The sequence below is a fragment of the Dendropsophus ebraccatus genome, chromosome 12 (assembly GCF_027789765.1).
Source record: "Dendropsophus ebraccatus isolate aDenEbr1 chromosome 12, aDenEbr1.pat, whole genome shotgun sequence".
Taxonomy (NCBI): domain Eukaryota; kingdom Metazoa; phylum Chordata; class Amphibia; order Anura; family Hylidae; genus Dendropsophus; species Dendropsophus ebraccatus.
Genome location: NC_091465.1, coordinates 43,213,136 through 43,240,592, shown reverse-complemented (window position 1 = coordinate 43,240,592; position 27,457 = coordinate 43,213,136). Strand labels below are relative to the sequence as shown.

General features: G+C 43.7%; 1 protein-coding gene across 1 annotated transcript in view; it reads left to right on the top strand.

Moving 5' to 3' along the window:
• The window catches only part of TMPRSS13 (transmembrane serine protease 13), a 51,744-nt gene that overhangs the window by 4,604 nt on the left and 19,683 nt on the right, over nt 1–27,457 (top strand). Inside the window, exons 2-3 of the mRNA XM_069947061.1 lie at nt 9,053–9,179; nt 21,158–21,262. Coding sequence (XP_069803162.1) covers nt 9,053–9,179; nt 21,158–21,262 — 232 coding nt within the window. The remainder of the gene's footprint in view (nt 1–9,052; nt 9,180–21,157; nt 21,263–27,457) is intronic.

Sequence of the window (27,457 nt, the reverse complement as noted above, 5' to 3'; positions counted from 1 at the left end):
TGCATCATCAAAGTGTCACTATCGTTATAACTTTCAAAGTCTAAATCAACAGTAGATGTGATATGAAGCAAGTTTTCAATTTGCATTCATTATTGTTTTTTAGTTGTCATGGAGAACACGGCACTTCCTGTTTTCTGACTTTTTTATTAAGAGTCTAAAAACAGGAAGTCCAGTATATCCCAGGCTATCTGAGCGCTCACAGAGAGGGCAGTCATGTGACTGATGGACACCTTGAGCTGTGACTCTCTGTACTGGTCGGAAATCCTGTGTTTAGTCTGTTTTTTACAACCAGCACAAGTCAGAAAAATCTGCCTTTAGGAGACTGGACCTGGATTTCTGGTAAGTTCAGCTTTATTCTACAGCATGATAACATTGAAAAAAATAATGAATGTATATTGCAAACTTGCTTTATTTCACATCTTTTGTTGATTTAGATTTTGAAAGTTATAATGACAGTGACACTTTAAAGTGGCATCTAAAATTGCTATCTTCTCCTTAAAAGAGAAGGCTGGGAAAAATGTAAAAATCCCAGGCGAGCAGTGGGAGGAGTAACTTAATAAAGAAGACATACTTACTAATCCTTGTGCGCCCATGCAGCACAACATCTAGCTCACTGGCAGCCTCAGTCTCCTGTTTCTCCTAGCTTCCTGCATTGTCACGTCCAGACAGAAAATACCACTCAGCCATCCAGTGACTGCAGCGATGTCCTGCCCCAGTCACTGACTAGCTGAGTGCATATTTCTAAGACAGAATGTAACAGAACTGGAAGCTGCAGGAGACCACCATAAGCCCATGAGTGGTGGTGCTGCATTGCAGGGGCATGGGGACAGGTAAGTATAGCTAATTTAATATCTTCCCCTTCCACCTCCTTCCCACTCAGGATTTTTATTAAGGAGTTCTCCTTAACACTCCACCAGTAGGACGTTTGAGAGCAATAGCAAAGTCTGCCATGTGCCTGTAGCCTGTAGTGTGTCTGGAGCAAATCCAAAGTGACTAATCTAAAGTTAAACACACTAAATGCTTGATTGTATGTGACCAGATTTGCTTTACAAAAAGGATGAGTATTTGTGCGGTTACCTGTAAGAAGAGCATGACATGTTCATTTGGTAATTACTATGTAACTACTGTACACATTGCCTTCTATGGCTATGTTCACACAATGTATGTTTTGTATAAATCACGGCCGTTGTTGCAATTTGCCATCATTTATACAAAACATACATTGCATGTGAATGAATGGAATCCCGGCCGGAGTGTATACACATGGGGGGGGGGGGGGGGATTTATGAACGTTACGCCAGTGGCGTACTCCAGCAAGAAGGTGCATATTCGCCCCTTCTCCTTGGCGTACGCCTCCCGTGCTCCCAGCTTTCCCGATGGGCGGGCTCGCGGAGCTTGCGGGGGGGATGGGGGTGGCGTGATGAGGCAGGGAGGAGGCGTGGCCTCCTCCCATGCCTCATTTATCAGGATTTATGCCTGCTTGCAGACGCAAATCATGATGCAAATCGTGACGCAAATCTACACCTGCTGGAAGACGGGTGCAGATTCGCGCGCCCGGCCGGATTCACTAAGAGGCATATGTCTCTTAGTGAATCCTGCCGTGAAAAAGGGGACACGGCTTAATTTAAGACCAGTGTACTTGTACGTCGGTCTTAAAATATTTCCCCCCCCATAGTACCAGCCTGGATGATCTTCAGTAACACCAGCCGTTCTGTGACCCAGCCGGGTCACAGAACGGCCGGTGTTAAATGTAGTGTGAACTCGGCCTTAGGCTGTGATAGCAAAGCTGGTTGATATACTGTAAGGGTACAAACCCACACACCGTATACACAGCAGATACGCAACAAATACGCAGCAAATACGCAGCAGATTTGTTGGTACAGATTTGATGCTGTGTTCAGTTATTTAGATCTAATCTGCTGCGTGTTTGCTGCGTATTGCAGCAGTAAATACGCTGTTTATACGGTGTGTGGGTTTATACCCTAAATATTCCCTGGTCTGTCTTAGGGTGAGATCGCATATTGCGACCTAAGCCAAATAGTATTATTGCTGCTTTCACATTGCCTACAAGCAGTTTTATTGCTAATGACTACAGGATAAACTGCACTGATCATTTGTAGTTTTGTATAGATGAGACTTTTTTCTTCAACCTTCATATGTGATGTGATTGTACTGTATGTTGTATGCCATTCACCTTGCATAAACATTTTTATTTGAGAAATGGGAAATGGGGAGGGGTTATTGTGTGTTGGAGATTTTATAATATTTTTAAAAAGTACTTTTTTTTCATCATTTTTCCCGCCACGTTTTTAGTCATCATTATATTGCTTGCACATATCAATGCGATAGATACGGTATGCATTGCACTGATCTGTGAGATCGCTGCTCTACTTGTACAGCCTATATTATGGAGTCTATATGGCAGGTATGGAGGCATTTGGAAGGCCTCTGGCTGCCATAGCAACCAATCTGGACCTCATGATCGTGTCAAGGGGGTGCCAATTGGAGACTTGACATGTCCAACACCTGTCAAGTCCCCCTTTACATGGCATAAACTGCCAGGATTGGACTAAAGTCTGAAATTGGCAGATGAAGCCAAGTGTCTGCTGTAAGATACAGACAGCACCTGCCCCATAGAGAGGGCTCTCAGCTTTTGAGCCCACTATTCGCCCCCAATCTTCACATTGGTTTTTACCATCCAGCCATTGTGTAATAAGAGCAGATAAAGCTAATTTCTATACACTATTTACTGAGCCATTCCTATTATGATGAGGCTGCAGACATCAGTGTAAGTGTATGTGTAGGAGTTCACATGCGGCAGATTTATTGTGGATTTCTCATTTAGATTAATGGGGAAAATCCACAACAAAGTTAGAGAATCTGCACTGTAAATCGACATACTGATGTAAAATCTTTACTGCTTGACCATTTTCAAATTTTTAATTTGGTGCTGTCACTGGAAGAAAGTAGCCATGTTTTTGAAGTGCTGGATAACCCCTTTACTGTATAGCCATGTAGAAGGTCACCTTAAAACCCAGGCATATATGGCCAGTGTGAAGGGGAAAAAAGAAGAATGAGGAGAAGATAAGTAAATATAAAGCTATTCATTGTATATGTGCGCTATATCATCACACGTGAATTGTCTCTGGAATAGTCAGCTGTGACAAGGAGATTACCTGGGCGCAGACAAGTTGTTTCTGGTGAATGTAGTATAAGTATATCATATCTCAAAGCACCATCAGTTCATAAGCTTGCTTCATAGCAAAAGTGGCAAACAACAATCCAAAACAACTCAGGCAAAGTTCAGGGAAAATTCCAAGTCTCAGGAATTAGCCCTCCTTTTATTGGGTCTTATCTCCAGCCTTATTGTGCGTTTACACAGAGCGATAATTCGCCCAATCGATCGTTTAACGATTTTGAAGCAACAATTTGGTTTTTATAATGATCAGCGTTTAGACGAATAAATCGTTAGAAAAATCGTTTAAAAATTTGTTATTGCTATAGTTTTTAAGATCGCTTAAGCCCATCTTTTGCATGGGGTAAATCGGTGAAAGACTGTTTACACGAAGCGATCTGCGAAATTTCAGCGAACGACGAAGGATGATTTAAGAACATGTTGAAAGATCAAAATGAACGAACGATTTCTCGCTCGTCGTTTGGTCGTTTGCTGTGTTTACACGGTACGATTATCACTCAAATGCCATCGTTACAGCGAAAAAATTCGAACGATAATCGTTCTGTGTAAACGCAGCATTAGAATATTTGGTGTCTAGCAGCTTGGGCAGTATATACAAGTTCTGTCTGGCATGATGCTTTTCATAGGACTATGCAACCTCTGTATATTTTGACAAGCCTAGATCATTTGTGCAACTCATGTGCTTGTTTTTTGTTGTGTGAGGGTATAAACACACACACCGTATACGCAGCGTATTTACTGCTGCGATACGCAGCAAATACGCAACAAATACGCAGCAGATTAGATTTAAATAACTGAACACAGCATCAAATCTGCACCTTCAAATCTGCTGCAGATCTGCTGCGTATATGGTGTGTGTGTTTGTACCCTTACACTTTTTTCTGTTTTATGATAAATCAGTGGAAAGAAAAGTACCAGCTAGGGGAGTGAAAATGTTAAAATCACTGAATATTCCTCAAACTATCCAGGTGGAAAGAGGATCTGATGATTATGGAGAGGTCTGCAGAAACTGTGCAAAACCCTGTGCATAGAACTTCTATGGCAGTACTTAGAATCCCCAAGCCTCTGTCATATAGACTCATAGGCACTCACTGTTCTCATGGTAAGGGTATATTCACACGAACAGGCAGGAGAATCTCGCTGCGAGCCCGGCAGGTCCTGGCAGTTCCCATACACTACATACTTGCTGCGGTCTAAACGACCGCAGCGAGTATGTAATTCTGCCGCCCTTAACCCCTTCTGCTCCCGCCCGGCTCCCCCGCTGTAAGCATACTTTACCTGTCCTCGCTGCACGGGTCCGGCGTCCTGCTCTCCCGTCCGGCCAATCAGTGGCTGCGGCTGGGCAACAGACTGATTGGCCGGGCGGGAGAGCAGGACGCCGGACCCGTGCAGCAAGGACAGGTAAAGTATGCTTACAGCGGGGGAGCCGGGCGGGAGCAGAAGGGGTTAAGGGCGGTATAATTACATACTCGCTGCGGTCTTTTAGACCGCAGCAAGTATGTAGTGTATGGGAACTGCCACGACCTGCCGGGCTCGCAGTGGGAATCTCGCTGCGAGCCCGTCCGTGTGAATATACCCTAAAGAAGACTTGTCACCTCCGGAGATTGAACCTTTTTTTCTCCAGGCGGAGGCAGTGCCCCCTTATTCACCTTGAACATCTTTTCCCTATATATCTTGTAGGGGTCATTTATATACTTGTATTAGTTAATCATATCTCCCCTCTTACGTCTCTTCTCAAAACTAAACACATTTCCTTTAATCTATCCTCATAACTAATGCTAAGTTTACTAGCATTTACTAATGCTATCGTTCGAATTCGAACGATAATCGTACGTGTAAATGCGGCGAACGACTGATAAATCGTTCATTTTGATCTTTAACATGTTCTTAAATCGTCGCTCGTCGTTCGCAAAAAATTCGCCGATCGTTCCGTGTAAACAGTCGTTCACCGATTTTACCTATGTGTGAGATAGGCTTAAGCGATTGCAAAACGATCGCAAAACGAATTTTCTGTGAGATATATCGTTCCATCTAAACGCTGATAGTTATAAAAAAAAGTTGTTGCTTCAAAATCGTAAATCGTTCGATTGGGCGAATTACCGCTCCATGTAAACTTAGCATAAGAGTCCATTTACACAGAAGGATTATCTGAAAGATTATCTGCCAAACATTTGAAGCCAAAGCCAGAAACAGACTATAAACAGAGATCAGGTCATAACGGAAAGCCTGAAATTTCTTCTCTTTTCAAATCCATTCCTGGCTTTGGCTTCAAATCTTTGTCAGATAATCTGTCAGATAATCTTTCTGTGTAAATGGACCCTAATGGTAGTTTTACACGGTACGATAATTCGCCCGATCGCACGATTAACGATTTTGAATGAATGATGTTTTTTTTATAACCATCAGCGTTTAGACGGAACAATACATCGTACGGAAAATTCGCTATGTGATCGTTTTGCGATCGTTTAAGCCTATCTCACACATAGGTGAAATCGCTGAAAGAATGTTTACACGGAACGATCTGCGAATTTTTTTGCGAACGATCAACGAGGATTTGAGAACATGTTGAAAGATCAAAATGAACGATTTTTTGCTCGTCGTTTGATCGTTCGCTGCATTTATACGTACGATTATCGTTCGAATTTGACCGTTATCGCGCAAAAACGAACGATCAATCGTCCCGTGTAAAAGGACCATAAGATGTTCCATTCCCCTTATTAGTTTAATTGCTCATCTTTGTACCTTTTCCAGCTCTAGGACATCCTTCCTATGAATCGGGTTCCAAACTGAACAATAGCATACTCCAGATGAGGCCGCACCAAAGCTTCAGAAAGCAGTAATATTATATCCCTGTCCCAAGGTCACAGAACAGCCGGTGTCAGAGAAGATCATATTAATTTCTGATGAGCTGGGATGCGGGCGCAACCCAATTCAGCGCTGCACACAATGGAGCGTGCGGCCCGACAGGTCCTCTGCGGCCACTATTCAATGAATAGCGGGCGCAGAAAACTGACATGTCCCGGTCGGAGTATGTACTATGCGTATACACTCTGTCCGGGATTCCCTCTAACTGTACTGTACATAGGTTGGTATTAATCATGGCCAATATTGCACATCGGCAACAACGGCCGTGATTAATACACAACTTACGGTGTGTGAACATAGCTAAAACAGCTGTATGTAATAAACAAATGTTATCATAGTAAATCATAGTAAAAATCTATGATTTACTACCTGCACCCCTTAATAGATCTTCCAAAATGATCATCGATGTGGACATTAGGGCCCTATTCCACAGTAACGATTATCGTTCTGTGAAATAGAGAGAACGATCAGCCGATGATTGTGTCATCAGCTGATCGTTCATTTAGGGCCAGACCTAAAATCATCGTTCCCCCACCGCGCATCGCTACGGTTAAATAGCGGTGCACGGCGGGCGACCGATGATCTGAGAAGCAGCAGCAACAGCATACATTACCTGTCAGGTCTTCTCCTCCGCTCCATCTTCCTCCCCGGGTCCCACACGCTCTAGCTTCAGAATGGCCTGTCAGCTGACGGAGCGCTCAGCCAATCACAGGCCGGGACCCCCGCGGCCTGTGATTGGCTGAGTGGCCTGTCAGCTGACCGCCATTCTGAAGCTAGAGAGTGCGGGACCCGGGGAGGAAGACAGAGCGGAGGAGAAGACCTGACAGGTAATGTATGCTGTAAGGGCTGCAAGGACATCGGTAACAATGTCCCTGCAGCCCTCGCTCAACAATCATCGGGCCGTGGAATAGGCCCAGTAAATGAGCGTCGATCTAGCAGATCGACACTCGTTTACATCCTTGATCGGGCCCTCCTCGGCCCATGGAATCGGACCCTTACTTAGACCTAACATACACAGGTCGTATTAGTGGAAGTCACTGGAAAAGAGATCCAAACAGATGCACACAAATGCATCTGGGTTTTTTTCATCAGTTTTCTATATTAAACGTATACGTTAAACGGACTGCAAAATTGCAGTGTTAACCCCGCCAAACTAAATGTTCACCATCGAGTTACTTTGCTGTATTGTGCAACTAGCTGATATTTTGAACTCGAAATTTTAAATTCTAAATTTTATGCAGAAAAAGACTTATGACTGACTCTTTACCGTGTTGTAAAGTAATCCTGACCCCCTGTATCCACAAGAAGTATTACATATGACTGGATATCATCTGTACACAGTGAATTATATAATAGCCATAACTATCCATATAACTATTATATAAGTGCTGCACCTCTTTGACCTCTATGGTCCCTCATGTCTCACTCCACACCCCATCATTGTGACATTTACCAGTCATTACACAAGTTACAGATTTATCTCTATTTGTACCAAGAGAAAACCACGGTCACTTCCTATTAGAGATCATATAAAAAGATATACCTTTTATGACCTTTTACGCATATGGTCATGGGCTTGGGTTGGCAAATTTATATAACTGGATTACCTAGGTCATTAGGGAATTTTTATATGTACTGTGTATAAAGGTTGTACGTGCATGTTTTTGGCCATCAATGCTGTACATGGCATTGGACAAATAGTACGTGACATCACCAGTGATAAAAATGAAGTTAATAATAACATGACTCACAGAAGATAGATGTTTCCACATTCAACCTGGAGAATGAGTGCACAGCTCAAATAGCTGTAAATAGCTAGAATCCTGTTAACCTTTCCATAACTGAGGCTATTTGTGTCCTTTATAAGGATTGTTGCCCTTATTTGTATCCACTAAATGGTCACTGTAATTTTAAACAACTTCCCTTCATGATTCCTAACGTTGTGGGACTCATTACCCCATAAATAGCAAGCAATAAAGCCTGCTTTCTTCCTTCCCTGCAGTCTTCACCCCTGAGTGAGATGTCTGCCTGTGCTGTTTTCAACTGCTGTGGTTTTGTTATTAGGGAAAGTCTGTCTCTAGTCTCAAAGAGACCAGACAAAACACAGGAAGAGGGGGTGGGGCTTAGCATGTGTACTGTGTAAGGAAGAGAAAGAGGGACTGAGAAAGCCTGGGCTGTGTATCTGCAAGCTAAATCTGTCTGCCTACTAAAGATGATCTACACTGTTCCTAAAAGGTAAATCAAGGCTTCCTTCTCATCTCTTACCACCTATAAAGCTCAGGGCAGCTTTCCTTTGTATAAATAACAGTGTACCTAATGCTGTATGATCACAGTGCTGCAGTGTATTCTCCTTACTTTTTCAACAGCAGCAGTGGCAGTACACTGCCTAAAGGATCCCCCTTTTTTCTTTGCTGCTGCAAGTTGGAAAGCCTCTTCTCTCACCGAATATAACCTATAGTACTTTACAGGGTAAATACTTTAAGGCTGGGTTAACCCATAGTATTTCATTAATTATTTCTTTGAAGTAAATCTCTCCAATGTAATTCATGTTTCAAACTGTTAAAAAAAAGTGCCTGTGAGGTTCTATATTTATGGTACATTCATAAATCTATCCCCATGTTGCTGATTTTTGAGTCTATACATTTATACCAATGGCTATATAAGCAGTATATTGGTACTGTGTGATGTCTTCAAATGTATGAACTATCCATGCAGAAAGGCATACCCTAGGAAGGCTCAAGTATAGGCCTGCAATTGGTACACAAATCACTATTATCCTATGATTGCAGATAACTATAAATGTACTTCTAGGGCTGTCTATAGCTACAGGTCCGCAGCTACGGACAGCATTAAGGAACGTGTGAATGCAGCCTAAGTAGGCTTGTAGGATGTCATGTTGTTGGTAGATTATTTCACATTTCTTGCTATTATATTACGTTTGGAAGCAATTTTCTTTTTCAAGTCACACTAACTTCTTCCTCTGTTTAACAGCGTTACGACAATGCTCCATATACAGCATATCCAGGTCCTTACCCACCAAACAGCTATGGTACCAACTACCAGCCATACACCATACAACCAGGTCCCCCTCCTCCTTCCTACGTGATCGAAAGGCCATGTGAGTATCTGAAAGAAATTATTCCAGACATTATTATGTACAGTACAAATATTTAGACTATATTTTCCTGGTTAAGGACTTAAAGGGTTTTTTTTCCGCCAACAATTGACATTTATCACCTATGGTTTCACTTGTCTTTATTATTTCTGAAAATGGGCTGGATTGTGAAGAACCATCTAATAAAGTGGGTGGGAGTCAGTAAGATGTTTCCTAAACATAGATACTAATTATGGGGTGATGTATTACAGGTATCTTTATCTTAATAGCAGCAACCATACCAAATCATACAATAACAACGATTAGCCTGTAAGTACATAGCTCATACTCATGGCAGAAGCTCTTAGCCACCTTGTAACCTTGAAATTATAGAACAGGGGTAGGGAACCTTAGCTCTCCAGCTGTTGCAAAACTACAACTCCCATCATGTATGGACAAACAGTGATGAACTTTCCCAGGAAAATCCCCATAGAAAACCTTTCCTGCTCTGAATAGTTCCTGACGTGGACAGAAGTGGCAGAGAGCACTGTCAAACTGGAAAGAATAAACCACTTCCTACAGGATATACAGCAGCAGTATGGGAAGATTTGAGATTTTTAATTAGAAGTAAATTACAAATCTATATATCTTTCTGACACCAGTTGATATGAAAGAAAAAGATTTTCACTGGATAACCCCTTTAAGCATTCCAAAGCCACACTATGTAAAAACAACGGCTTTTTTTCATATTTGAGAAATAATGTTTGTTGTTTGCACAACAGCCGTTGTTTTTACATAGTGTAAACCAAGCCCAAAGGTGCATGTAAATAACTATAGGTTCAGGCCCTCAGTTAAAATCAGGATTTAACACTTCATAGTAAGAAAGAGATAGGGCTAAAGTGAGATTCTTGAGAGAATAAGAAACAGGTTTCCACTGCTGTAGAGAGGTAGCAGTAATGTCACAATTAATGAAGCTCTCTAGATAATACATGTGTGAATGCAGAAGGATCACATCATCAACCCAATGATTTGTGGGGCAGGTTGTAGATCATTTTCCCCATTGTGTGATATGGCTTCTAGATACCTATCCACAGACAGAAAAAAGTCCCATCCCTTAAAACTTTAGGGCTAGTATAGGTTTTGACATTGTGATGAGTAGACAGTGTGTTGGCATTGTCCAGAACAAGGAATTTATATTGATCATTGTTCTAATTATATGATCCTAATTCCATTAAAGGGAACCAATCATAACCAAAATGGCCCTGCAGTGTTACATACAGTGCTATAAAGCCCCCAGCACTAAGTCTGACCATATATCTCATGGCTACCAGCTCTCCTCTTAGTCCCTGAAAATGAACTTTTAAAATTTCCCGCCCTGCATGCTAAATACCTTTATCTAGTCATTGGAGCGTGCCTCTTCGGCCAAATAATCATGGCTGGTGGGAGATTTCAGCTGTAATCACCCCCTCTGGGCATGAATACAATGGCAGAGCTTGCAGTGTCATGTAGGTGGGCCGCCCAGTAATGTTTTATGGACACCAATGTGGTATCCCACCATTGGTGTGTTTTTTTTCTCTCCTGTGCACCTCTCAAAAAGCTTCTCACCTTGGGTTCAGTGGTGATGAAGGTATTTTTAATGTTTCACCACTAGATGTCAGTGTTTCTTATATGTCTATGTATTGCACAGCTGAAGCCAGTAATGGATTACTGATTTATATGTACCATGTGCTTTTGTTGACCAATGGGAGGTGTTTCTTCTTCTGACCTATCTCTTTCCCTCTTTCTTTTGCACACACTCATCCCCACCACTCACAGGGTAGATTGCTTAGCCCCTGTAGGAAGTTAGTTATTGGGTAGAGGAAGTGCAAGTCAGTTATTATCCAGATTCTCGTGGGAGAAAAACACACAGAGCAAACATCCCTGCTGTAGCCAAGCCAGAGCCTGGCTCCTGCCAGGACCCTTGTTCGGGACCAAAGTTCAGTTCAGTCTGGAGCAGTCAAGTCTAGACAGGAGTGTGTACAGATGCAGCTAGAGACAACCAGTTTTTCTACTACTTTCAGTATATCTACTAAGCAGTGCCAAACACTAAAAAGGCAGAAGAGTCTAGGAACATCCTAGCTAGGGATGAGTGAACCGAACCGTTACGAACCAGATTTGTTACGAACTTTGCGAAAAGTTTGGTTTGGTACCGAACCGAACTTTCAAAAAGTTTGTGACGAAGTTCGTTAAAATCGCAACGGCGTCGCAAAACTGTACTTTAATCAGAGAATAGAACAGTCTACAAGGGATTATTACTCCTATAATCATTTGTATCCTGTTTTCATGTGAATATCAAGGTGTGTGACGTCACTCCAGGAATAGGAAGTGCTTGAGCCTGGCTGCAGTTCCTCATTGTGTTTCCAGACACCAGAGAGAAAGGAGGTGTATGTTAGGCAGTGAGGGAAAACACATAGATTACATATCCAAACAACTGGATAAGTACAGGGAGAGATAGAGAAGGAGTATATATTGTTTGTGAGAGAAGCAAAAGAGAGGAAGATAAAAAAAAAAAAAAAAAAAAATAAAAAAAAAAATCGCAAGATCCAGGGAAAGCTTGATAAGCTCATACATAGTGAAAGAGGCTGAGAAATCAAGAGTTAGGTAGAGAGAGGGAGCCATCTAACTCAAAAATTGTGATATCTAGGGAGAGATAGGGAGATAAAAAAAAGAAATAGGGAGAGAAAAGTGACAAGAGTCACTCAGGAGTCAGGACACGTAGCATTGAACCAGCTACTGTTCCGTGACAGAGAGGAGACGCTGGACGTTTGTTTGTGATCAGCTGTTGTAGGTGACGCTAAGTCAGCGCCTCACAAAAGCTGTCCGTTTGTGCTCTGCTGGTTGCCGTTAACCCCGGCTAGCTGCCCGCAACCAAAAAAGTTTAAAAAAAAACTGGTTTGTTTGTGATCAGCTGTTCTAGGTGACGCTAAGTCAGCGCCTCACAAAAGCTGTCCGTTTGCTCTGCTGGTTGCAGTCAAACCCGTCTAGCCAACAGCAACCAAAAAAGTAAAATAAAAAATAAAAAAAAGTTTGTTTGTTTGTTTGTGATAAGCTGTTCTAGGTCACGCTAAGTCAGCGCCCCACAAAAGCTGTCCGTTTGTGCTCTGCTGGTTGCCGTCAACCCCGGCTAGCTGCCCGCAATTAAAAAAGTTTAAAAAGAACGTAAAAAAATAAAAAAAGTTTGTTTCTTTGTTTGTGATAAGCTGTTCTAGGTGACGCTAAGTCAGCGCCCCACAAAAGCTGTCCGTTTGTGCTCTGCTGGTTGCCGTCAAACCCGTTTAGCCACCCGCAACCAAAAAAGTTAAAAAAAATAAATAAATTGTTTTGGGATAACCTGTACATTTCTGCTTTGCTGGGTGCCTCCAACCCACAAAGCAATAGTCACTGAAAATTTGTGCCTTCTGCCCAATAGATTATTTCTTTTTCAAAATTTACACCAACCAAAGAACTATGTCCAAGCGTCCTACTTCCAGCACTTCCCAGGCAAGGACTGCAACGGCAGGCGGTGAGGGTAGGAGAAGTGGCAGCACCAGGCCCGGCGGCAGCCGGGGCAACAGGCGTGGCTGCAGGGTGAAGCTACCCCAGACACCCAGTGGTTCTGTAAGAACCACACAGCCAGCGGTTCTACATTGGCTTACCCAATCCTCCACTTCCACCGCCCAAAGCTCCCAAACGAGGTCGGCTGGATCATCCGACACCACCCTTACATGGGACGGTCAGCGAGAGTCCTCTGCCCGCCCCCTGTTATTACTATGCCACTCACCTCTGGGGCACCTTCTGCCAGGGAACTGTTGGCAAATCTTGATCTGCCTTTGGATTCTCTACCACTTTTTAGTGATGATGATGAGGAGGAGGTAGTCCACCAAAGGCAGCAGGTGGAACGTGCAGAGACTGCAGAGGAGGTGGTGGCTGTAAGCCAGGGAGGGGGGGGGGGGGGAAATCGATCAACTGCTGCCTCATCCTCCTCAAGTAGCCTCTCCTCGATTATACTGGCCTGGAATCAATCAACTGCTGCCTCCTCCTGCTCTTCTAGTAGTCTGTTTTTAATTATACTGGCCTGTAATCGATCAACTGCTGCCTCCTCCACCTCAAGTAGCCTCTCCTCGATAATCCTGGCCTGGAATCAATCAACTGCTGCCTCCTCTGCTGCGCAAGTAGTCTGTTTTTAAGTATACTTGCCTGGAATCGATCAACTGCTGCCTCCTCCTCAAGTAGCCTCTCCTCGATTATACTGGCCTGGAATCAATCAACTGCTGCCTCCTCCTGCTGCTCAAATAGTCTGTTTTTAAGTATGCTGGCCTGGAATCGATCAACTGCTGCCTTCTCCTCATCAAGTAGCCTCTCCTCGCTAATACTGGCCTGGAATCGATCAACTGCTGCCTCCTCCTCATCAAGTAGCCTCTCCTCGATAATACTGGCCTGGAATCGATAAACTACTGCTGCTGCTGCCTCCTCCTTCTCAAGTAGCCTCTCCTCAATAATACTGGCCTGGAATGGATCAACTGCTGCCTCCTCCTCATATAGCCTCTCCTCAATAATACTGGCCTGGAATCAATCAACTGCTGCCTCCTCCTGCTCTTCTAGTAGTCTGTTTTTAATTATACTGGCCTGGAATCGATCAACTGCTGCCTGCTCATCAAGTTGCCTCTCCTTGATAATCCTGGACTGGAATCGATCAACTGCTGTCTCATCCTCCTCAAGTAGCCTCTCCTCAATAATCCTGGACTGGAATCGATCAACTGCTGTCTCATCCTCCTCAAGTAGCCTCTCCTCAATAATACTGGCCTGGAATCGATCAACTGCTGCCTCATCCTCCTCAAGTAGCCTCTCCTCAATAATCCTGGACTGGAATCGATCAACTGCTGTCTCATCCTCCTCAAGTAGCCTCTCCTCAATAATACTGGCCTGGAATCGATCAACTGCTGCCTCCTCCTCCTCAATTAGCCTCTCCTCCATAATACTGGCCTGGAATTAATCAACTGCTGCCTCATCTTCCTCAAGTAGCCTCTCCTCCATAATACTGGCCTGGAATCGATCAACTGCTGCCTCCTCCTGCTGCTCAACTTGTCTCTTCTCAACAATACTGGACTGAGAGGCGAGCAATCTACTGCTGCCTCCTCCTGGTTCTCGACTTGTCTGTTCTCAACAATACTGGCCTGGGTGCAATCAAGTGCTGCCGCATCCTCCTTGTAAACCTTTTTTTCCAATATTTTTTTTCACTATTTTGGCACTTTTATTCACTATATTTTATTAATTTTATTCCTATTATTATTTTTTTTTATTAATTTTTTTCTCATTATTTTTGGAAATTGTTTTCCCACTTTTTTCATTGTAATAACAACTGCAACTAAACGAAACTATACCCTATCACACTCCCACTATTGTAGCTGCAATTATTCAGCCGTTAGAGCAAGGTTCGTTTTCGGTTCGGACCGATCCGAAATTCACGAAAGTTCGCCGGATCGAACCGAACCGAATTTTTCAAAAGTTCGCTCATCCCTAATCCTAGCCCACGCTGTGAACCAGTCTAAAAAGTGTAGGGCAGTATCCTAAAACACAAGAGGAACTAGCCTAGATAGGACAAAGCTACCAAGGAAGGGCAACGTACCCTCTCTCTCAATGCAGGTAATTAGGACACCCCAGAAACTTAGCTTCACCCAGATAACCACGACTGGGGCTTGTATCACTCTAGTGGGACAGGACACTCGACACTGTAGGGCACAAGTTGGTCAGACCAAAGTGTATACACAGGTACAAGTAACTTCTCACTCTACAAAGTATTCTCTCAAAGTTCTGGTTGAGTACATTGCTGCATCGGGTTAGGACTCCCTCGACAAACTCTTCTCCTCTACTCTCAACACTTCAAGTACCCAAGGGACCCATCACAACCCGGCAGGTCACAGACCATATGGGGAGTCCAGCCAGCCACAACACAAAGCAGGTACCAACATCACACCCGTGTGCTTGACTAGCACTGGTGTCACAACAATAGCACCTTTGGCTGAGCTGTACAACAACATAGTAACCAAAAACCTCAACACACCAACATCCTCAGTAGGGGATTTAAGGGGATGTCTAGGATTAAAAACACAAAGCTGCTTCCTTCCAAAAACAGCACTACGCCTGTCTCGAGTTTGCATACAGTATTGCAGTTTAGTTCAGGACGTGTGGTGCTGTTTTTGGTAGAAAGGAGCCATGTTTTTGTAATCCTGGACTTTCCCTAAATATCTAGCTTATAAAAACATTGTTATCTTTCATGTCACTGCAGGTCACACTTCATGAACACTTTCTTTATTTTGAAGCCATATTATCCCATTTAGTGCAGTAAAGTCTAATAATATCATTAAGCACACTTTGGCTTCATTAGTTCTAAGCTGCAAGGACATTATGTAACTTCTGCTAGAAGCCAATTGTCATCAATTATAAATACTGAGGAATAAGGATATGAAAGGAGGCTGAGCAGCTGGATTCTGCCTCCTGCACACAGAACCAGTCCTATTTCTATAGAAAAGGATAGTTTAGTACGCATAGAATTTGTTAGAAGTTTTCTAATATTCCAACATTTTATTTTTGTCAGAAATTATTTGGAAGTATGAAATTGTGATTTTATTAAAGGGGTTATCCAGCGCTACTAAAACATGGCCACTTATCCTCTTGTCTCCAGGTCAGGTGTAGTTTGCAATTAAACTTTATTTACTTCAATGGAACTGAGTTTCAAACCCCACCCAATCTGGAGACAAGAGCGGGGCCAAAAGTGGGCATGTTTTTGTAGAGCTTGATAACCCCTTTAAAAAGTGCATTCCCACCTCAAGTAGTAACATAGTTATACATGGAAACTGGAGAGAAAGGAACGGCTGCACATCCCTATCCATGGCTGATACTAATGCAGCTAGGCCTATATTAAAAATCAACACCGGAGTGTCTGTATATGATTTGATCAAGCCATAATAGCCCCGTGTACCACCGTGCAGGTCCTCTGGTTCACACGGGTCCCTACGCTAACTCCACACCGTGTCGGTCAGTGACCGCCACCCCTGCAAAGCGTGCACGTGCAGGGAAGGGGGGCCATGGAATGGCCCTGCAACCCCCATGTCACAGGACCAAACCCAAACAGCCCCACCAGAACCCGGCCAGCACCACCGGCGGGGAAGGCTGCCCCCAAACGACACAAGTATGGATATGGTATTACACTCACCAAAACTGCTGCAGACAGAATGGGAAAAACATGGAGGTACTGACATGTGAGCACAGGCATATCCTGCTAATTTTGGTCATGTGGGTTTTATAAAGGAGTGCGAGCTGTTCAGAGAGTGAGAACTGTAAAACACGGAAACTGGAGAGAAAGGAATGGCTGCACATACCATCCATGGCTGATACTAATGCCACTAGGCCTATATTAAAGATCAACACCAGAGTGTCTGTATATGATTTGATCAAGCCATAATAGCCCCGTGTACCCCCGTGCAGGTCCTCTGCTTCACACGGGTCCCTACGCTAACTCCACACTGTGTCGGTCAGTGATATGCCTGTGCTCACATGTCAGTACCTCCATGTTTTTCCCATCCTGTCTGCAGAAGTTTTGGTGAGTGTAATACCATATTCATACTTGTGTTGTTTGGGGGCAGCCTCCCCCGCCGGTGGTGCTGGCCGGGTTCTGGTGGGGCTATTTGGGTCTGGTCCTGTGACATTGGGGTTGCAGGGCCGTTCCATGGCCCCCCTTCCCTGCACGTGCACGCTTTGCGGGGGTGGTGGTCACTGACCGACACAGTGTGGAGTTAGCGTAGGGACCCGTGTGAACCAGAGGACCTGCACGGGGGTACACGTGGCTATTATGGCTTGATCAAATCATATACAGACACTCTGGTGTTAATTTTTAATATAGGCCTAGCGGCATTAGTATCAGCCATATCTCTCCAGTTCCTTTCTCTCCAGTTTCCGTGAGTAACATAGTTATACTTGTCGATTGTCAACTTAAATATTTTTGCAAATAAATTCATATGCAAACTTGTCTCCTTCTCCTGATATGCTGCTCTTTCACTCCCATTGTTGTCTTGGTTACTGACCACCACTCTGCTCTAAATCAGTGGTCTGACTGATGAATACATAGATAGTATATATAGTACATACCTCACAACTTTTTTGACGACCAAAGAGGGACACTTGTGCTTTAGTCAAGGGAAATTTTACAGCCATTTCTATACTTTTTAATTCAAAGATCCAATCACACATACAGGATCTGCTGCAGACTGATGCAATCACACATACAGGATCTGCTGCAGATTGATGCAATCACACATACAGGATCTGCTGCAGACTGATGCAATCACACATACAGGATCTGCTGCAGATTGCATCACACATACAGGATCTGCTGCAGATTGATGCAATCACACATACAGGATCTGCTGCAGATTGATGCAATCACACATATAGGATCTTCTGCAGATTGATGCATGCACACATATAGGATCTGCTGCAGATTGATGCAGTTACATATACAGGATCTGCTGCAGATTGATGCAGTCACACTCCAAAAGAGTGACACTTAAGACGTATGATTATACTATCTCTCTATACATCTACATTATAGCTGTATGTACACCAGCCAGACCACTGCTTTTAGAGCAGAGTGGTGGCCAGTACCCGAGACAACAATAGGTGATAAAGAGGAGCATATCAGGAGGTATAGGTTTGCTAAATTAATGTTTTTGCTAATAGGATTAAAGGGAACAAATCAGCACATTAAGCTCCCAGGGATGCTGCACAGATCTTATGGACAGGACTCCTGCCATGTCGGGGGTTGCTTGCTCAGTAGCTTTATATTGCAGTAAAAGGTTAATCTGTGCTGTGCATAGGGAGAGCTGTGAACTCTGGGCAGTGTCATCTGGGCAGTGTCCCAACTGTGACTAGTCACGGCTCTCTACCTGTCAGCGTGCTCTGTTGGGGTGATTGACAGGCAAAGAGGCGCTGACAGGCAGACTAGTCAGGGCTTGGACACCACCTAGATGACTAGTTCACAGCTCTCCCCTGCACCGCATGCTGGATTAAACAACGCTTTACCAAGATATAAAGGTACCAAACAAGCAACCCCCCCAACATGTTAGAAGACCTGTCTACAAGATGTGTGCAGCATCCCTACAAATGAGCTGATTGGAGATGGGAATACCCCTTTAATGGGTTGCATATGAGATGCAATCACTCAAGATAGCTTTAATTACTGGATGCAGCCATGTCGGAGTATAGATCAGGAGGAAGGTTCACAATCAAAGATTCAGTACGGTAGAATCTGGAAATACCCTGAAATTTGGCACAAATCATAACATTGTTTTTCATTATATCTACTGGATATGAAAATAATTATGTATCTGCAGCTGCTTCTCCTATGGGATTGGTTGGCCATTTGCTCATACAGTTTATACTGCACCACAGTTTAGAAAATCAGATAGCGTTAGGCAGGAAAAGGGTTACACCTACTGTATATATGTTATACCTGGGACAGGCAGTATCTGGCACAGTTACTGAGGATCTGTAAGCAGCTTTCCACACTGAGCAGAATGCTGGTGATTGGTCACAGATACATTCACAGTGTTATATCACTGATGAGCCCTGAGATTTATACTATGAGGATGTTCTATTTGTATATAAGATCATTCTTATTAGTTTTTTAAAGCGAATGTACAATCAGTACATTCACTTTAAGTTTTGAACATGGATAAAACGGCCCTGGCATTGGGATGCTGGTGCCATGGTCCTTTTTTTGAGCCAAGGCCTGGTTCCCGCATATGGCGACGTTCTATTCCCTTTTTTATTGCACATGAAAAACATCACAGACTTAGGCTACATTCCACAATTAAGAACAAACTTTGGTCCCATTGATTGGTATGGGACCCGTTCACTTATCTGTGGCATGGATTCACTAATACAAATCAAGTGTAGTGTCCACAATTTGAAGATGTTATGGAGGTAATGATATAACATCCACAAATAACAGATCTGTTCCCTCTTTTTTTCAATCAACTTCACTTGCAAAATTGCATAATTACGGACAAATACGCGTGCATTACAGACATAATTTTGTTTCTGCATAGAAAAGTTAATGTGGCCGTATCCATGTTTTCCAGGACTCCTTAGGGCTGCATTTAACTTCTCCAGCCGCTGGGAGTCAAATGCCGAGCATTGAGATTCTGAGACTGTTGCCAAACCCAAACAGTTCAACAAGTTCACTCAACACTATCGAGGATCCAAAAAAAAATAAAAAATAAAAAATAGTTTCTCCAACATCCAGTTTAATTAAAATGTAATGTTATTAAAAACAAAGGAGTTGCATACAATTAGGGTACAAACCCACACACCGTATACACAGCAGATACGCAGCAAAAACGCAGCAGATTTGAAGCAGATTTGGTGGTGCAGATTTGATGCTGTGTCCAGTTATTTAGATCTAATCTGCTGCGTATTTGCTGCGTGTTTGCTGCGTATTTGCTGCGTATCGCAGCAGTAAATAAGCTGCGTATACGATGTGTGGGTTTATACCCTAAAAATGTAAACGATACATGGTGGAATAACAATGCCTTTCAAAGCCAATCAAATTCTTAGTCATAGTAAAGATAATTCCCCATGACCACACTTATATATTCATAGAACACACCTGTTCCTCTTTTCCTTCTCCTCCCCATTTTTCTTTTATTACAATCTTTATTAATTTTCCATAATACAAAATCATGTTAAAACCTTCAATTATCCACATCCTACCCCATACAATCTCCATTTGCTAAATTTACCCGGTCTAGATCAATACCATCAATTAAAAAACATAACAAAACATCATTATGCTCCAGGGGGCTCAATCCATCCCTTTACAAGGTACCAGCTAATTTTTAAACCTCTAATATCTTCCCCTTACCATCACTATATCACAGTATACTAACACCATTACTAAATCTTCCTATACTAACTGCAGATTCCATACCCAGTCGAGAGAGCACATCAAACTAGCTCAATTTAAAGATTAGAAAGTTAGCTCTTAGCCAGTTGTTGTTGCCATTCCATCCTGGAACACGGGCAAGCCCACTCAGGCAGACCACCAATGCTCCATACAATCTACTAAGCTCCCGGAAGGGCCTCATTCCCCATTTTAATTGCCAGCAAACTGGATCGATTAATAAAATATTGCTTGGGATAAAGTGATGACATGAAGTGGGCCAGAATCAAATTCTCCCCTAACAGCTCATACATAATAACAATCTATCAAAAAGGTTTGGCTGTCACTTTGCCAAGTAGTTTAACATCCATATTTAGCAAAAAAAATTCAGGTCATATGAATGTGTAAATTACAGGTCTGTACTGTATTGTCCATATCCATATTGTCATAGCGGCTAGCGGCCTACTTTCCTATTCTGCTGCCCTACAACAGATCTGGTCAAAGAAACTCTTCTTATTTAAAAAACAAACGAATCTCCTTAGAAGACCATCAATTCAGACACCCTCTCAATAATGAACTCCCAAAGGAATGACTCTAGTCTTTCTGCAGTGACGGGCTTGTCTATTGTTCATCAGTCAAGGATCAGAGAAGGACGTCCCTAGTGCCAAGCTAATATTCTTCCAGAAGTCCTGTACAACATTTAAAAAGTGACCGGTAAATGATCTACCAGTAGCATCATTAACCCCTTCCTGCATTCTGACATCCACTTATGTTGGCAGTGTGGAGGGGCTCAGGAGCTGGGCCTATTCCATTTGCGGTGGGTTACAGCTTGCCATCTACTCCCAGCAAATTAGCCCCATAGATGTTGAGGTCTATAGTGACTGTGGCATCTGGGTGGATATTTTACAGGTGCCCAGAATCTTGATGGGAACCCCTATCTAGTTGTATAATTATTTACATTCATGTTTTCATGCTGTTGTGTACATATCCTTACAGAAATGCTGTTGCTGTATTAAATAATAAATCTAACTTTATGTAATTTCAGCTTCAAACAAGTATCCATTTTCCTTCTTTTCAAACCGCGGATCCACTATCTTTGGCGTCATTGTAATAATCATTGCACTCATAGGAATTGGTCTCATCACCGCATGTGAGTACAGCAGCCCGTCTTACCTTTTATCCTGTTCACTATGTTCAAGTCCTGTCCATTGCAAGGCTCATGTCTGCCCCTTCTACCTAACCATTAACTACTTAAAGGGGTATCGCAATATTCTGGGAATAGGGGCACTGCCCAACCAGGAGGCAGTGATTTTTGACATGGTAAGGGAGAGGACTACACACCAAGTAGATGTAAGGGTGGTTTAAAAACTGGGCCAGGCAGGTAGGCAAGGTTTTATACTTTTGTAGCATTTTTCCATGATGTTGGCGTACCCCTTTAACACACTAATGTACCTAATGATTACATGCTACATACAAATATATGAAAATCCATTATTGCCAATTTGTATGGGACTTTATGGGCTTTCATGGAGTTGGGTCTCAGTTTTGATTGTTACCTGGTAATGCCATGTAATCTACTTACTCACCCATGTTCAGTTAAAGAAAATCTGTCATCACTTTCATGCTACCTGAACCTCAAGCTACTAGAGGGGTCCCCAGCAGTTTCTCCCTTCCCCATTAACCTTGATTGACAGATCTCTTTCTGTCTGTGCATAGGACAGGATCTACCAATTATGGCGAGGGTGGGAGAGGGGAGGAATTGGTGATGGCCCTGGCCCTGACCCTGCCCCAGTGGTTAGTGCAGAATGAATGATGACAGGTTCGCTTAAAAGAGGTGATAGTCAGGGATATACATTAAATACATGGGTTGATAATTAAATAATTAATTTACACTTCCTACATCCAGTAATCAGTTATGTTAGGATGTATTCAGCAATTGTGCCATGGTACTTACTACACTACCAAGAATTACATGGTGAATCCACATACATGGTTTTACATATAATAGTTTTGGTATCAATGAGCTTTATCTATTCTAATCAGCAAATGTCTGCAAATGACGTTTTTTGATAAACCCTTAGCATCCACTCATTGACTCCATACATTGTCAGAAGGAGCAATACCATACACCCTTGCTTGCATTTACCACTTTAAGCAGCTGGAAATATGTAGATCTAAGTACACCCAGGGATTTCCTAAGTGAAAATAATAGCAGCACCTAAAAAGTGAACATGACATCTACACCCTATTGGCACATAGATGGTAACATAGTAAGTGAGTGTGTCCTGTCTATCCTGTTAGTCTGTCCTGTCACTTTATATAGTGGAATAAATTAATTTGCAAATAGTTTCTATGAAGTGAGCGCTGATACTGGAGTGTTCCTGAGGTCAGGCGCTGAGATAGCTGGATTTGCTGCTACTTAGCATACTAATCTGGCAGCATGGCTTTATGTATAGACATCTCCAGTGTAGTTCTGACATTTGGATTGAGCATCACAGGCTTATGTACATTGTGGGGGAGATTTATCAAACATGGAGTAAAGTGAAACTGGCTCAGTCGCCCCTAGCAACCAGTCAGATTCCATCTTTCATTCCTCACAGACTCTTTGGAAAATGAAAGGTGGAATCTGATTGGTTACTAGGGGCAACTGAGCCAGTTTCACTTTACACCATGTTTGATAAATCTCCCCCTGTATGTCTAAGTAGATGGCTGCTGACAAGCAATTCACCCCCGTGGCTACCACTGAGATGAGCGCTAGGTTACTGGATCCTAATAGGAATCATGGTACATTATAATGTCCTTTAGGGATCCACACTGCCAGGAGATTGTGAGGCTGGTGTTACACTGCTATGGAGACCTCGCATGAATACCAATAATAATTTCAGATGGTTGTTGATTATTCTACGTGATGGCTTTGTTCACACTGACCTTACAATGCGCTCTGGCGTATGCCAGGGAGAAGGCACAGATTCTTGCCGTATCCCTGGCTTGCCTCATGGGTTGGCAGAGGGGGCACAGCAAGGCTGCAGCGCTAATGACACAGACAGCTTTCCAAAGCGCAATTTCTATTCCACTGACAACATGCATTAGACTTCACATCAGGGGATATTTAGTATTGCTAGCGCCAGGGCCGTTTTAATACATTGGTGGGCCCAGTGCACAGCCCTCAAGAGTGGGCCCCCCCTTACCTTTCTGCACATTGTATAATGTACTGAATTTGCCCCCACACTGTATCAAGAGCCCCAATACATACAGTAGTTACCTTATAACACTATTTCCACCATACAGTGATTACATATTACATAAAAACTGCACTAAACAAAACAGAAAGCTATCACCAATGATACCATTACATAATACCGCCACACCATGACCCCTATCAGTACAAGCCTATAACAGAGTGAAGTTACATGCAGTGACTCACCGGGGGCGTCTTCTCCGATCAGAGTCTGTCACCTTTTCTTTTTCTCTCCATCCAGCCTGGGCTACCTTGAAGTCTTCTCCTGGCTGTGAATCTTCTCTCCAGAATCTGCCAGACAAATATTTTAGGCTCCAACACATACAGTAGTTAGGTCCCTTGTACCCCTATACAGTAGTTACACCCCTCTGTGCCTCCATACAGTGTCCCTGTAGTATATAGACCCTCATGTGCTCCTCCAGTTATATACAGCCCTCCTGTGCGCTCCCCCTTTAGTATATAGCCCCCCTGTGCACTCTCCCCAGTAGTATATAGCCCCCCTGTGCTCTCCCCCAATAGTATATAGCCCCCCTGTGCTCTCCCCCAATAGTATATAGCCCCCCTGTGCTCTCCCACAATAGTATATAGCCCCCCTGTGCTCTCCCACAATAGTATATAGCCCCCCTGTGCTCTCCCACAATAGTATATAGCCCCCTGTGCTCTCCCACAATAGTATATAGCCCCCCTGTGCTCTCCCACAATAGTATATAGCCCCCCTGTGCTCTCCCACAATAGTATATAGCCCCCTGTGCTCTCCCCCAATAGTATATAGCCCCCCTGTGCTCTCCCCCAATAGTATATAGCCCCCCTGTGCTCTCCCCCAATAGTATATAGCCCCCCTGTGCTCTCCCCCAATAGTATATAGCCCCCCTGTGCTCCCCCTCAATAGTATATAGCCCCCCTGTGCTCCCCCTCAATAGTATATAGCCCCCCTGTGCTCTCCCCCAATAGTATATAGCCCCCTGTGCTCTCCCCAATAGTAAATAGCCCCCCTGTGCTCTCCATAATATATAGCCCCCTGTGCTCTCCCCCATAGTATATAGACCCCTGTGCTCCCCAATAGTATATAGCCCCCGTTCTCCCCCATAGTATATAGCCCCCCTGTGCTCCCCCATAGTATATAGCCCCCCTGTGCTCCCCCATAGTATATAGCCCCCCTGTGCTCCCCCATAGTATATAGCCCCCTGTGCTCCCCAATAGTATATAGCCCCCTGTGCTCCCCAATAGTATATAGCTGCTATATAACATTGAAAAAAAAAAACACTGTTACTCACCTGGGTCCACGCGTTCCTCTTCTCTTCCCTCTTGTGGCCGCACTTCCTGCGGTCACAAGAGGCTGCACTCCCCTTACCCTCGCGCCGACGCTCCAGTGACGTCGGGCGCTAGAGGGAGAGTGCAGCCTTTTGTGACCGCAGGAAGTGCGGCCACAAGAGTGACTGACAGGGAGGGAGCCAATGGCTCTCTCTCTGTCAGTGTCGCTGCTGCTGCAGCGCTGAAGCGCCGCAGCAGCAGCGGACGGGGGCAGTGGCAGACGGGGGGGCCCTGCAGGGGGCGCCATGGAGGGGTAAGTAGATTACCCATCCATGGCGCTCCCCCCTGACAGGCTGGTGGCCGGAGCCCTGTGCGACCGCATTGGTCGCACATAGCAACGGCCGGCCTGCTCGGGGGGGCCCCTTTAACCAGTGGGCCCGGTGCACGTGCATCATGTGCCCTCTGGTTAAAGCGGCCCTGGCTAGCGCTGCATTACAGCTGGAATATAACTGTGCCAGATCAGAATGCAGTTAACAGTTGAATACTGTGGGGATGAGTTCAAATGGCAATATAAAAGTCTTTCTTAATATGCAGTTTAGCCAAACAGCAGTCCTTTTATTTTCAGCATAGAAGGGACAGCAAACTAAAACACTAATGGCTTGACTTCAGCAAAACAGAATATAAAGTCCAAGTGGATGTCACAAACTCACAAGTCCTTTTCAGTTTCGGGTTCACCCGCTAGGGTGTGGAAAGGTGAGATGGCACAGCTTCCAGACACCCACCAGCTTCCCAGCTGACACACTCCAGCACTGCAAGTCCCACAAACTCCAGAGTTGGGACCACACCCTCAGCTCTGCTGAGCTACTTGGATTCTATCCAGCCACAGAAAACCCGGCCTGGAATACGTGGGAGCAGTCATCCCACCCAGCTCTAAGACTGCTCCAGTGAAAGGCCGGCCCGGATCAGCTGTGCAACAGCCATACTATTCAACAAAAAGTGTCAGTAACCTAGGGTTACCGACCAAAGCTACCAGCTCACCTCGGTGACCTCGGCCAGGCACCTCGGTGACACGTATCGGTCATCTACTATGACCCCTTGTACCTTCTCACAATACTATAAAACAATAAAGAAGCTATACTTACCTCTCCATGCTCCTCTTTTGTCTTCCTACGGGTCTCCCGCCGCAGCCAGTGTTTGAGTGGGCTGTCAACCCAAAACAAGTCTCTCTTGGAAGTGGAGAGGGGATTGTCTTAGTGGGACACTGGAGACCCCTAGGAGGACACTGGACACAGAGAGATAAGTATAGCTTCTTTATTTTTTATAAACACTTGCAATGATATAGATTATCCTTTTTCTACTGTATGATTAGCAGTTCAGAAAAATCTACCTATTGCGCACGGTGTGCTGAGGATGAAGGTAATTTTCTTACCTTCACCCTTGATGCCATTTCCATGCCATTAGGAGTTAAACCCTTATGCTAATTAGGCATTTTGGTGCCCTGGAGGCGGGGCTACCTCCCCAATCCAATGATCCACCCCTGGCAGGCCAGCCCGTTCTGCTGATATATTACTAGGAGTTAGCTGGCTGGGGCAGATTGGTGCACTAGGGATGGGTGCACCAAAACACCAAATTAGCAGTAGGATTAAACTCCTAATAGCATGGAAACTAGACCGAGGATGAAGTTAAACTTACCTTCATTCTCAGCACCACGAGCACAATAGGGATGCATCAGTTGGTTAGATTATTGTAACTTGCCGATGCTTTTCTTTTAATTTTTCTTACTAGTCCCTCTGTTCATTAAAACCAGCGATTCCCAACCATGTGACTACCAACAGCTACGTGCTACAACAAGCCCTTACTATATGTATAGAAAACACCTTATAATATTATGTCATGAAAACAGTCTTACTCCATGACCTGCTGCAGCAGCGTGCCATGACCTGTCCTCCCCTCCATTGTTACTGTTATTACAGAAGGAGAGGATGGAGCACGGTATGTCATATGAAAGCTTAGGTAATAAGATTGTCTACTATGATGTGGCTTTTTGCCTTGTCAAACAATTATTATAGGGTAAGATGTATAATATGCTATAATAAGCTGTGTGCTAATGTATAATATGACTGGCCTACGTCATGTAACAAGTTAACAATCAAAAAAGTTATAAATTATTATTTTTAGTTATATTACATTGTACATACATTATGGTACTACTCTTGAACCACTCACTAGCCCTGTCCCCTGCCCCTAGTGTATGTGCATACTCATCACTTTTAAAGTGTCACTGTCGTTTAAATTTTTTGAAGAAATCAATAGTACAGGCGATTTTAAGAAACTTTGTAATTGGGTTTATTAGCCGAAAAATGCATTTTTATCATGAAAAAGAAGTTTGAAGCTTTCCCCCCTGTCTACATTGTTCTCTTATGGAGAGGGGAGGGGTGGAGGGAGATGAGGCACCAAAACAGGACAACAAAGAGTTAATTTACAGCAACATCACCGGCTATCTCCTCTGACAGTCAGCACTGACCTCTCTGACCTCTAATTACCGCTTTCACACAGTTCCTGCTGTGTAATCCTTTGTTCTCTGCTCTCTGCTGCTGACTAATCTCCCTCCTCCCCCTTCCATAGACCAGACGAGAGCATGTCTGATGTAAAAGAGTTGAGATTTCCTGATAATGAGCAGCGGATAAGAGGGGGGGGGGGGGGCTGGGACAAGGCTTTTTGAATGCAGATAATGGAATATTTGGCTAATAATCCCAATTACAAAGTTTCCTAAAATCGCCTGTATTATTGATTTCTGCGACAGTGACACTTTAAGGTTTGCCTTTACCAGTTTTTCTCTGCAATCCTTACTCCTCT